Source organism: Oculina patagonica, chromosome 2 (genome assembly GCF_052425735.1).
Source record: "Oculina patagonica isolate OP01 chromosome 2, crgOcupat, whole genome shotgun sequence".
In the NCBI taxonomy this organism is placed as follows: domain Eukaryota; kingdom Metazoa; phylum Cnidaria; class Anthozoa; order Scleractinia; family Oculinidae; genus Oculina; species Oculina patagonica.
This window is the reverse complement of record NC_135759.1, coordinates 39583826-39596985: the sequence shown is the minus strand read 5'-3', so window position 1 is coordinate 39596985 and position 13160 is coordinate 39583826. Positions and strand designations below refer to the sequence as shown.

The 13160-nt window shown below is 38.5% G+C and overlaps 1 protein-coding gene and 1 long non-coding RNA gene across 2 annotated transcripts; one reads left to right on the top strand and one right to left on the bottom strand.

The window, feature by feature from the left end:
- Positions 1-188: 188 nt before the first annotated feature.
- LOC144642072 (uncharacterized) lies at positions 189-1551 on the top strand. The gene is made up of 2 exons (XR_013568691.1): positions 189-664; positions 953-1551. It is a non-coding gene; the product is annotated as an uncharacterized LOC144642072 (long non-coding RNA).
- Positions 1552-5285: 3734 nt separating this feature from the next.
- On the bottom strand, positions 5286-13160 carry LOC144644701 (solute carrier family 25 member 44-like). The gene is made up of 2 exons (XM_078504229.1): positions 12328-13160; positions 5286-8114 (listed from the first exon to the last, which is right to left on the bottom strand). Exons 1-2 carry the CDS (start codon positions 13024-13026, stop codon positions 7890-7892), a joined length of 924 nt encoding a protein of 307 aa, XP_078360355.1. The 5' UTR covers positions 13027-13160; the 3' UTR covers positions 5286-7889.

Below are 13160 nucleotides of genomic sequence, written 5' to 3'. Positions count from 1 at the left end.
AACGATCTCACACCGATCGCTACACAATACTCGAACTAATAACAACTGTTCCTATTAACCTAAGCACACAATCCCGTGAACATCGACTTTCAAGACCAACTGTACAGCGGAAAGATTAGCTAAAATGGAATGGATATTAGTCTTGAAACCAAAAGGTTATTGCATTTGATAGAACGCTATCAAAACAGCTTAAAGTGCCACTAGGACCAAATTCTTCGTATATAATGTTTTTGCATTTTCGTAATCTGTATGTGGTTCTTACTCGCCTGTCCAAACCGTTTTGCTGTCTGAGCACGGGAAGACCGTTTTTTTCGACTGTATTTCTCGGGGTTTTTTGGCCGCCATTATTCAAGCATGTTCCAGGGGAAATGACGTGGATCGTCGCAGATTTACCGGATGTGACGTCAAAGACTCAACCTCGTACGCGATTTCGCTTGAATCTCTTCGAATCTCTGCAGAGATGGCTAGAGTTCTCTACAGAATTTCAGCCTTTCGAGACTTCACAAATACAATTTAAGTCCACCAGGCTTAATTACATTATGCTGGGAATTTAATGTGTGGTACATTCAAATCTTCGAGCTGCTGTTGTCCACAAATGGTTAAAATTTGCTCGCACACACACGAGCGAACCTTCCGACTGACAGCCGGCTGCTGCATGAGACAGGTTTGTGGTAGTTAATTTTATACGGGGATTGATCTCCGAACAATTTAGACGGACCATGCATAGGCCTTCTTCTGTGTGGTTTAAAATAAGCACAATGCCGTTGTTTCACCTTCAACTTCAACTTTATTACTTCCATCACTTACACGAACTACACGAGTTGTTTACACGAGCAATAGCATTAAATTACAGTGCCTTGCTGCTTATAATTTTATTTTCGATACATGTACTCATATTTAGCCAATCTTGCTTTCAAAATTCTGTTGTTTTTTTTTTTTTGTTTCTGTACAGGTCATCAAATGTGTGCTTTACTTGTTTTCTTAATCTGTCAGGCTTTATTGGTACAATGAGGCCCAGGATACTGTGCATGGTTGTATATTTCGATATATTTAGGTTGTTCAACAATATTACAAGTACATACCATTTGAGAAATTACAAGTATACCATTCGAGAGCATCATTATTGAAAGCATACAATGTAGCATGGTAAAATTCAAAAATTCATTGTGCTATCTTTTATTGCCACTGAGAAAAACCATATCCTGAGATCTTGCTTGGAGGAATTTAATAAGAGCAACCAATGTTCACTTTTGCTGCCTCATTTTTGTGGTTTTCTGTGACAAGCTGTTACATTTATGTCTACATGATAAATTGGTTGTTATCTTTTATCCCATGCAATGATAAATACAATCAGTCCAAAGGTTGAGGTTGATATCACAGTTATCTCGCACACATACAATATAATGAATAAATAATAAATTACAGTAAAATTTTAAAGAGGAAGCCACATCAGTTCTTGCTGGTTTTCATGTGGGTCTTCTTTCCATGTCAAATTGGAATTTAACAATAAAGTGTAAGGTAATGTCAATAAAAATAAATATTTACCTGCAATGCTTCTTTGGATAGTATTTTCAGATTATCAAAAGCAAATGCAGATTGCAATAATATTTACAAGGTTAGAAATGGCTAAAACTTCAGCCATTTTTAGCCTTGTAAAGATTTATTTTAATTACAAAGAACAAATATTATGGACAAATTGGTGGCCTAATGGTTGGTATGCTGGACTCTGGATCGAAGGGCCCAGGTTCGATCCTGGCCGGGGTCATTGTGTTGTGTTCTTGGGCAAGACACTTTACTCTCATAGTATCTCTCTCCACCCATGGCCAGTACCAGCGAACTAATGCTGGGGGGGGGGGGGGGGGGGAGTAAGCCCGCGATGGACTAACATCTCATCCAAGGGGGGGGGGGTTAGAAATGCTCCTAGTCACTTCATGGTACAGAAACCAGGATAAGTTCCAGCATGGTGGGCCACTAGGCTTGATATGGACTTTACCCTATTATGGACAAATACTTCCTTTAAAAGAAGCCTCTGGGTTTTGTTGTTCTAAATTATCTACAAAACCTTGGCTTGAAGCTGAACACTGATATCATATTCACAATACCATAACGGTATTTCATTAGTCAAAGCCAGTTGTCCGTGACTAAATAGTGACATATTTTTATCCAGACCTGTTTTTTAACAAACTTTAATATTTACTTGGTCCTTTGAAATGAGCAACGGCAATGATCTACCAGTATGGGCTTCAGTTGAGAGCTAACATTAATAAGAAGTTTATTTGATCATCAACCTTTTGTGCCCCAGGGGGAGCACAGAATAACTGTTTTTCTCTAGCCAGGTATTGATATTGCCACAAAGAAAAGTTGGCCCTGTCTATTAGCCAATCACCATGTATGTTGTATCTTAACAAGCCCTAGCCATGTAAAATGTACTGATCAAATATAAATTTCAGAAATCCGCACCCCCTTCCCTGCAGCCCACGAGCATTTGAAGTTGTGGTTGTTCAAGTTATTATTCCCAGGCGAAGGATATTGTTCAAATGCCGCACATAACAGTCTCATTCTGTGATCAAATTCCCTTTTCCCCGAAAACCTACTGGTAGTAAATGGGCAAAATTGACCAGTCAAGCAGAAGTTTCTTTCTTTTCTGTGTATGATTTATGGGCAAATTAGATAAACCTGAAACAAACTATTCACTTTTAAATGCAAAACAGCTTTTGCAGGCCCTTCTTTTGCAGCCACAATGTCACAAAAGAACACGATTGATCAGCTTAAAAGTCAAAAGACCGCTTCCTTCCTAATCTCAGCCAATAGCCACTAACATAACTGTGAACGGTTAGGAATCATAAACAAAATCAAAGCAATTAGCTTAAATCTCCCCCACCCCTCCCATATGGTTTCATTTTCCCTGCTGTAATAACAACCACTGATGTCAAATTGCCGACCCTTCAGCCTTGGGGTAATTGGATAAATAATGCCCAAGGGAGGGGAGTGGCTACATTTCGATTTTAGTCCTAAACTTCACCACAGCCTGCTTTCAGTGTGTTAAAATACCTCAAATGGCAATCAGATCAAACAACCTTAGGCAGAGACAAGTTTAGCCTGTGAATACAGCCGCCTCTCATTGGAGTCCCTCACAGAAGAGCGAATGAGAGGCAGCTGCATTCGCAGGCTAAGACAAGTTGTGTACATTAAATTTTGCCAGTGACATTTTTGCCTGAAATTATATCCCTGTAACACTCCCACAAGCACCACCCACCTATGACAATGCCTTGTGTTCCTTGAAAAGAAAAAAGATTGGAAAAAAAAAAAAAACTATGCATCATGATGGTGCAAAATGTATGTGTGATGAAAATGTTGTTAACAGACAAACTAGCCATAACTTGACTATGATAATAATATTATGTCCCTTGTCATATAATAACAACAGTCATTTTATTTATGTAAATTTTATTGTCTGAGACGTGGCATTCCATTGTGTTCAGTCATCTATTTTTATTGTTCAACAATCCATAACAAATAATTGCTTAAAACTTCCGTACTGTTGTCTGGGAACCTGATCGTGATGATCAAGGAAGTACTCAAGAAAGTGGACTGTGAACAAGAAATGGGGAAATTATTTTGGAGTGATCACTAAGCAAAATACTCACTTAAAATCGATTCAAAACCTTGAGAAATACAAAGATAGTGAACAGAGTTTAAGGTTTAAATTTCATGAATGATAAAGCTTATGTTCCCCCTGACGTACAACATTCCGAATCAGGCACTTGAGATATTTCTGCATGGCCGAAATTTGTAACCCTAGGCCTGCATTTCATATAAGCAAGCTTTGCTTTCAAAATGAACGCTTTGAAAAAAAATAAAAGAAGAAAACGACAAAAAACCAATTAACACACTACGTACCAATTTCTAAAATTAGCGTGTCGACAAGGCGGACCGAAGTGACGGGTATTCTGAAGTTGCTCCTGAGAATACAGACTCAAAAGAACACGAGTTCACATGGCTGCCTTTAGCTTCTTCTCAAGCGTACTCCACGGCTTCTAGATCCTTCGCAATACCTGATCTGCGTTGTCGTTGTACTATTGAATGTTTCTATTTGGTTTGATGGAGAATAGCTTGCTCCTAAAGGCTTGGAGGACGGATAATTTCATCGAATAATCGCCACACTTTTCCAGTAAAATCTCTACAAAAACAACACAGGGAAGGTCACGTGTTGAGTCTTTGACGTCATAGTGAGACCTGCCGCTGTGAAATATGCGGGCTCACCTGGAACCAGATTCGAGCAATGGCGGCCGAAAATTTGCAGTTTTCGGAGCTCGAAATTTTTATGAAGGAAGGCTTTTTAATTTTTTCTTTCTGGATCAAGGTTCTCTATAGACCCCGGTGAGTTACTCTGTGGCATAAAATGTCCGAAAAAAAATTGTGAAATTTGGTCCTAGTGGCACTTTAAAGTGATTTTAATAACCATTCTGAAACTGGGTATAAAAATATTCATATATTTTGGTCTAAAATAGTTTCCAGCAACGAGCGGCTTCACCCCTTTCCGTGCAATGAAAAAAAAGAGCGCTTATTAACAAACGGCGTTCTTCGTAGAATTTTAATAGATTGGGTATATTTCATTGTTGGGCCCAGGCTATGATTTAAGTATACTGAATTTAAAATTGACAGTTTCAGTCGGGTATATTTTTTTCTAAATGTCCAAGCCTTCGATTTAGTTTTTTGGGTAACATTTCCCCAAAGGGGGAAAAATGACATAGCCAGTACTTTTGGGTATCACTTTTCATCTGTCTCATACTTCGGTTAAAGCTTGAATGTCCGCAACATAAATAATTTATTATCCAAGAGCGTTCATGCTGGGGGCTGACTGCGTACAGACTGCACCAGTTAGGTGCCTGAAGGGATAAAATGGAAACTGGGATTTGTCTACTTTTTACTGGGAAAAAGGGATTTGGGTCACCGGGACTGGGATTCTGGGAATGGGAATCACAAACAAAAAATAGGAATGGGACTGGGATTTGGACAAAACAAAATAGGTTGGGAAGTGGCATTCGCGCAAAATTTAGGCTGGGAAATGGGATTCCCTCCTCCTTCAGGGCCTTTCCTATATGTAGGTATAGCCCTTTGCATGCGTTACCGACCTATGGTGCTGGGTAATAATGAGGCTAATATTAAAACTTGCAGCTGGTTAAACTTTTCAACCTGTCAAGGGCTATTGCTCTTTTCAAATTTGATTGTGATATGGTAGACAGGATAACTAATATTGGCTATCATAAAACATGAATTCAAGACCAAAAAACAAAATAATTTTATTTACATCTCACATTTGCTGTATTAAAACCGACAAAACTCAAATGAAACCCCCTTATGGACACCTCGCTATCATGAACAATCCCCTTGGTCTAAACTCCAAAGACAAAATTTCATATAAACAGCACCTTGGAGCCTACAACAAGGACACTATTTCCTGTCCCTTTCCCCTGATGCTATGTGTGTTAATCACATTAGTAAATTTTGTGGAGACCATACCAGTGGCTATATTTCCAATTACGGTATTTAATATTTGACTGTGACGTCACTTGAAGGTACTATGATCAGAGAGCATGTACAACTATGTGACCATAGTATGCCAGTTTGAGCAGTTTTAGAACAGAGCAAAAACAAATGGTTAGGTAGCAGCTTTCGCAAGGTTTCACATGAATGGCTCGCTAAACAATGGATTCGAGAGAACAATAGAACAATACCAGTAGCCCCAAAAACAATAGCAACAGTCACCGGCACTAGAGGAACAGTAGAATTACAAGGTTACGAGGGCTGCTACACTACTCCGAATCTGGGCAGAAAAAGGTAAAAAAAGATCCTAATTACAAAGAAAATAAATCAGTCAAATAATAAATCCCATATTTGATGGTTAACAAATAAAAAGCATTGACATTAATATAAAACTAGTTTGTCAACTGGTATTTTTTTATCTGGCTCAAAAAAATATTACCCGTGTGCATCTTCATCATAAGGTAGAATAACATTTATTTTTGCTATAAAATATTATTGCTTATTACACCTTAGTAATGCAATGTATCAAAAAAATTAATAGCTGCACCATATTGAATATATTTAGAAGTCATAGCAGTATCAAGTTCACAAAATTGCTTCTGCAAACCCTGAGAAGTCCAGGTTAGAGCCCAGGTGTGTAAATAGGTACCGGCAAATTAATTGCAAGGATAACCCTGCAATGGACTACATGTAGCATCCCACCCAGGGGAAAGCTGAGATAAACTCTCATGTGTCAAAAAAGAAAATTGGCAAAGAAAACTTGCTCGTGTGCATGGGCACTAAGAACACAACATGTGCAAAAACAGTTAAAACACTTACAGTCAGAATCAAATCTTCTCCTGTAAAGGTTTGTCGAGACCACTTACATTTAAAGTAAAGTCTGCATTCAGCCTAGTGGCCCATACAGGCCAGAGCTTATCCTGAGTTCTGTAGCATGACGCGACTAGGAGTATTTCTACTTCCCCCTGAATTGGATGCTAGTCCATCACAGGGTTACCCCCTCAGCATTAGTTTGCAGGCACCCACACCTGGGTGGAGAGAGGGACTGTCAGAGTAACTGCCCAAGAACACAACACAATGACCAGCGCACTAACCAAGTAGTACTAAAAGTAGTTACTAAAAAAGTCCACCAAACACAATAAAAAAAAAAAACTGAAAAATAATGTACTGGTATCGACTAAGAAAGAGCAATTTCATCTTTGTGTTGCTAGAAAATGACTGGGTATGATCATCATGATAAATAATATAATTATGTACAGTAAAATTGAAAACCATTATTCATATTGAAACCACATTTTAACAAGCTTTTAAATACATTTATTATGACTTCCAGGTGATTTTTTATCACCTCATTCCCTAAAAAGTGTTAATAATTATTATCTGGCATGTCCTCAAGCTGGATGCATAGTATGTTAAATAAAAATGGTTGTACTTGTAATATCACAATGAATTTCTTACTAATTATTAAAACTATATGTACAGTTTGTAGTTTTGAAAACAAAATAGAAAATTAAATGGTAACTTCATCAACACATAACTTGTAATAACCATTATTAGTATATACCACACAAGTGAATAGTACTTTACACACGTTGATTGGTAAACTCGGAGGTGATTAGCAAAGTACTATTCACCTTCAAGCAGCTAAAGAGAAACAAACTGCCTTCGCATGTTGCTTTGTTTACCAAAAGTGATGTTTTAGTCTGCTACTTATTCAACTTGCATGGTGTATATTAAAACAATCATTCACCTCAGTGTCGGTGAACATGGTGGATACTTACCGAGCCGTGAAATCGACCACGATTCACCTCCACTTTGGCAAATAATTGTTTATTATTCAACAAATTGTCACAACGTATGCTCATATATGTTTAGAAAGTCCTTGTTATTTGTCACCCATATATAAGTACATAAGTGATATATAAGTACATTAGTAAATAGTTTGCCAAGATTTGTCCAACTTTTGGACAAGTGCTGCACAATTGCAGTTTATCTAACTGTAAAATGTGTTTTTTGACAATTTGTTGAAAAAAAAAAAACAATTGTTTAATGTGTGGTTCCAGAAAATATCCATACTCCCCCCACAGAAGGGATTAGAAATTGCGGGGAGGAGGGGGGTCACAAAGACCCAAAACTTTAAAGCAATGTATGAAGCTAAATTGCAATTTCCAGAGGGGTGGGGGGTCATAGGGCAAATCCCTCTGTGGGGGGATATTTTCTGAAACCACACAATGCAAAATAAATGCAGAATTTCATCAAATAAAGAATAGCAAACATCTTATAAAATAATTCAGTCTTACAACAACACACATCCAGTACAGTACATACAGTTGTATTTGGCCTCAGAATGACGCCTCCAAATAACCTTCTTCTTGTACTTGCAGCTCATTTTCTGATGTTTTCAAACTAAGTCTTTTGACTGTCTCATATCCCAGTACCATAACAATACTTGAAGGTACCATAGACAGTATTCTGGCCGACAACCCTTTTGTTAACCCCTTGGGTCCTTCCTCTTGCAGAAGAGAACGGAACATCTGTAGGACTAATGTTGATTTTCCACCACCAACCTTCAAAATAAAAGACTTCAGTTATAATGTACCTCTGAAAGGTTCTTATTTAATGATAAGACTACACTGTATGAGCCTGAGTTTTCTATGAGCGAATAGTCACTGAGGCAAAGCAAAGCTGACCATTTGGTCATATGAAACTGGCACTCATGGTCTAAGGATTGTAGTCTAAACCTACTATTTATGTAATTTAACCAAAAATCAAGAATAATGTTCCCTTTTTAACAGCAGCATGCATGGAAGAGATATCATGTTCTATCAGTGAATTGACAACAATGGGAGAACAAATCAGATAGGCAGATTTCTAACAAAACACACCAGGTGTCTATTAATTTAAGGTTACATGTACTGTCAACAAAATAGAGGGCCTTCCGGAAAAATCTTTTTAAACACACTACTTAAATAGAAAGCACAGAAATCTATAAATTATATCACTGTAAAGCGTATAAAATATAGATTCTGAAAATTTTAATCTTTTTAACCATTTTTGTTTCAGTAAGCATGCGCAAGCCTTTAAACAAAAAACTGATGGTGTTTGTTTCACTGAATTTCCAGCCTTTGTGTTACCAGCATCCAAACAAACTGGACTATATCACTCAGAAGATGATGTGCTAACATAAAGTGTGAGGATTTTTGGATATTTCTATCGGTTCCTGAAAAAACCCACTCGGTTGCTTAATACGCGCTGGGATGCCACAAGAAAAGTGTATTTCGAATTCCATAAAAGCCTCACACACTTTGGTGTGTTAATATCTCAGATATTATATCTACTATTAAATAATATCTTAGATATTATATATATTATAGATATCTCTTTCATTAGTAGTGTTCAGAATGACCTTGGAAATCTTCAAATAACTTCAGATATGGTCCAGTCATTTTGAGTAAAAGGTTGCAGGACTGGTATACCAGGCCAAAAAAATAGTTAATTAAATTAAGCACCCAGGGAAGGTTCAGATATCCCCCTCTATCCAGATAAAGAGATAAATTCCTTGTCCCAGGAAAGACCTTCTACATAAGTATGCCAAATTTGTTGCTTCCTGGGATTGGTACACAGGGGTGTCATTATTTTTTGACCCACACTCTGACTTTAATGTCTAAAGCGTGGGCCAAATAAGGATGAGAGTTGATGAGAGTTGACTCTCGTGAGAGTTTTCATCAACTATCATCAACTCGGGCCAAACAAGGACCAGAGTTCGTCAAACTCTCATCAACTTTCATGAAACATTTGAGCACATTCAAAGTTGATGAGAGCACACAAGAGTTGATGAGAGTGCATGAGAGTTCCATGCCAAACGAGAGTGAGAGTTTGAACTCTCATCAACCTTCATCTTCATTTGGCCAGGCCTTAACATGTATCATTTGTTTGGCGATTTGTTTTCCAACTGTAATTGAGGTAACCATCACCCATAACTTAACATCAAGTCAAAGCAAAAAAAAAAAAAACTTGTAACTCAGCTGTACCAGGTGTTATGTTACAGCTCTGGTACATACAGCCTACCTAATGGCTACCACCTCTCTACATTGTCCAGGATCTTACAAAAAATTGACCAGACATTATGTCTGAGTATAGTTGAGATTTTGTTGGACATGAGCAAATTTTGGCTGGTCATTGTCTGACGACTAACTGTCACATTCGCTTCTGTTACTGAAACTTCCTTACAGTACAGTGTGCAAAGAAATCCCTGTGCAACAGTCCAGGGCTAGTGGATTTTCCTGTAAAACTAGTCAATTTTTTCCATCACTTGCCTAATGGACAAGTAACATTTTTCGACATTTTAGTTGGTATATGAAGTGGGGGGGGGGGACAGGGGGGTCTGAACCTCCCACCTCCCGTACCTTTTACTCCTGCCAAACCGCCCCTTTCCGTGGCTGTTCTCTTCTGTTTGTTCCATGTCCATTGCAAAATATAATGAAATGTTAAAAATTTTTGCTTGTTTTCTCCAGGTTCCCGCCACCTTAAGAATCCCGCTTCCCGCCCTCTCTCCTCCCGCTTCCCGCCCCTTTTCTCCCAGGCTCCTGCCCCCCTTGTCCCCCTCCACATGTAAGGGCACAAAGAAATGCCTTTAGGCTAACACACAATGGTTCCAATCTGGAAATACAATTTCTTTGCACCCTGCAATCGTAAGTTCATTCTGCGCCAGGGTGGCTGTTGGATGCAGGGCTGTCATGAAGTTTTTAAGAAGCTGTTACATTGAAGTTATCACCCGTAGCATTTTTATTTGTATGCAAACTTGTGTAACCTAACACCAATCAACATCTAAACCCTTAACAGTGAGTGAACCAGCTGTAACAGGTGTTACGGGTTATGGCCCTTAATGACAGCCCTGGGATATAGGGAGGTTCAACTAAACATTAAGGTCGCGGGGGATACATACATTATGAATAAATTCATGAAGGGAAATTTTGCTTGACCTGCATCTTTTAAAACGCTTATTTCTCAGCTGTTATGGGTGCGATTAAGCTCAAATTTTACAGAGACATAAAGAAATGATGAAAGATTGTGAATGTCATCTTTTATTTGGTAGCTTGCATTTAACGGCGATGTTATAGCCTCATTAGTGCCAAATTGGGAAAAACATGATTTTGTGGCAGAGTTTGCGGAACGAGTAGGAGACAGCATACTGTGATCTTGTCAAAAACTAATCAGTCAATACCTCTAGAGTGTCATAACAGAAGCGGATTTTTTAATTTAAAGTTTTCCAGCAAGTTATGGCGGTTTAAATGCGCAAATTTTAATTGAATACCTTCTACCTCTTTCTAAAAGCGCTCTTTTAAAATTCCGCCTCTGACACACTACAGTATTCATAGTTTACCTCTCTGCAGTGGCAGCTCATGAAGTTCTATATCCGCGCTGGATTCTCTGCCACAAAATTGTCGGAAAAGTCCAAACTTTGAGATTTCTGAAGGTGTCCCGATCAAAACACGGTTTCCAAATGGTGATTATGGTAATTATATTCCACGCTTTTATGGTGAGAACAATGCGTTTTCGAAGAGACATAAACAATTCCAGACGCAAACACATCAAATCACGCGAGCGTGCTCATATTTTTTATGCAAATATCTCGCCATAAAGTTCTCGATGTCAGTCGTTGCACTTCGTGCATACGCTTTAAATAAATGCATAATGATGAGCCTAGGGTGTCCCCCGCGACCTTAAGGTCGCGGGGGACACCTTAGGCTCATCATTATGCATTTATTTAAAGCGTATGCACGAAGTACAACGACTTACATCGAAAACTTTATGAGATATTTATGACTGGAGAAAAATATGGGCGTGTGCGCGTGATTTGTAAAAAATCCATCTTTTATTGATATTTTAACCAATTTAAAACAACTCTTAGCGATATACGTTCATATAGATTGTAGGAAGTCTTTGAGCTTATTTTTTTTAAATTTGACTATTTCTGCAACTAGTGTACTCAAAGTAATCACAAAAATATTCGGCATAAACAATCGTGTCCTTTTTAAAAACGCATTGTTCTCACAAAAAAGCGTGGAATATAATTACCATAATTACATCTTTCCTTGGTAAAATGATCGTATTTAGGTCGGGACACCTTCGGAAACCTCAAAGTTTGGACTTTTCCGACAATTTTGTGGCAGAGAATACAGCGCGGATACAGAACTTCATGACTTGCCACTGCAGATAGGTAAACTATGAATACTGTAGTGTGTCATAACAGAAGCGGAATTTTAAAAGAGCGCTTTTAGAAAGAGGTAGAAGACATTAAATTCAAATTTGCGCACTTAAACCGCCATAACTTGCGGGCAAACTTTAAATTAAAAAATCCGCTTCTGTTATGACACTCTAGAGGTATTGACTGATTAGCTTTTGACAAGATCACAGTGTGCTGTCTTCTACTCGTTCCGCAAACTCTGCCACAAAATCATGTTTTTCCCAATTTGGCACTAACGAGGCTATAACATCGCCGTAAAATGCAATCTACCAAATAAAAGATGACATTCACAATCTTGCATCATTTCGTTATGCATCTGTAAATTTTGAGCTTAATCGCACCCATAACAGCCGAGAAATAAGCGTTTTAAAAGATGCAGGTCAAGCAAAATTTCCCTTCATGAATTTATTCATGCTGTTGGTATCCCCCGCGACCTTAAGTCAGATGTCTAGGGTATGCCTGGTGGGTAATGGGGTGATGTTGAAGTTCCACATTAATCGACGTAAAACAGGACAAAAGAAAGAGCAACAAACCTGCAATCGAGTTCTCATTATATCCAGAGGATTTGTTAAGGTAGCAGTGGTGAAGCCAGCCATAGAACCAGCTATGGCCAAGACAAGCATATGAGGTGTTCCTGACAGCACTATATTACCCACTAATCCTGTGTACATACCATACGAGGACCACCAAATAGCGCTACTAGGTGCATAAGTCATAAGAGAGATCAAGTACCCTCTATAGAGTCCAAGGGGTCCCTCAGATTTTACAATTTCTCTTATGATTGTCGAAGCTCCTTTTAATTTCGCCGTACTTTCTCCCTGTCCTTGAACCATCATTTTCTGAGAAACAACATCAACGGGAACTGTAATAGTTTGCCCTACTAACGAGGCACAACCACCGGCCAAGAATCCTCTAACAGCATTGTTGTATTCTTTCGTTCTTGTACGAACCAGTTCTAATGTTGTGATGTAAAACTGTCCGGAGAGGAGACCAAAGCTGCTCACGAGAAATCCTTTGTAAAGCCCTCGTATACCTTCAAAGCGTAATATTTTAACAAAAGCATCGAATGATCCTTTATAAAGTGCCTTCTTTCGCTGCACTTGGAGGCGAGTTTTAACCAGGTTAGCTGGATACAATAACGCCCGAATTCCAAGGAACAAAGTCGGGCCAAAGAAATAAAATTTGCTTTTGTCCATTTCCTCCCATTCGATGTGTCTAACTTTTTCTGGCATTTTGAATATTTCTTCCTACTGTTTATACTGTTTTTCTCGTCATCAAGCAAAGCATAACGAAACACGTAGCAGTGTTTTTCTGGCGATTGCGGAATATTTGAGAAGGACGACCGCCATTTTGTTGTACTGCTTCT

Excerpts from the sequence above, each read along its gene's own strand:
- LOC144644701 (XM_078504229.1), bottom strand. The coding sequence starts at position 13,026 with ATGCCAGAAAAAGTTAGACACATCGAATGGGAGGAAATGGACAAAAGC. Across the intron at positions 8,115-12,327 it reads TAATGAGAACTCGATTGCAG|GTTGGTGGTGGAAAATCAAC; the intron begins GTTTGTTGCTCT and ends TTTATTTTGAAG.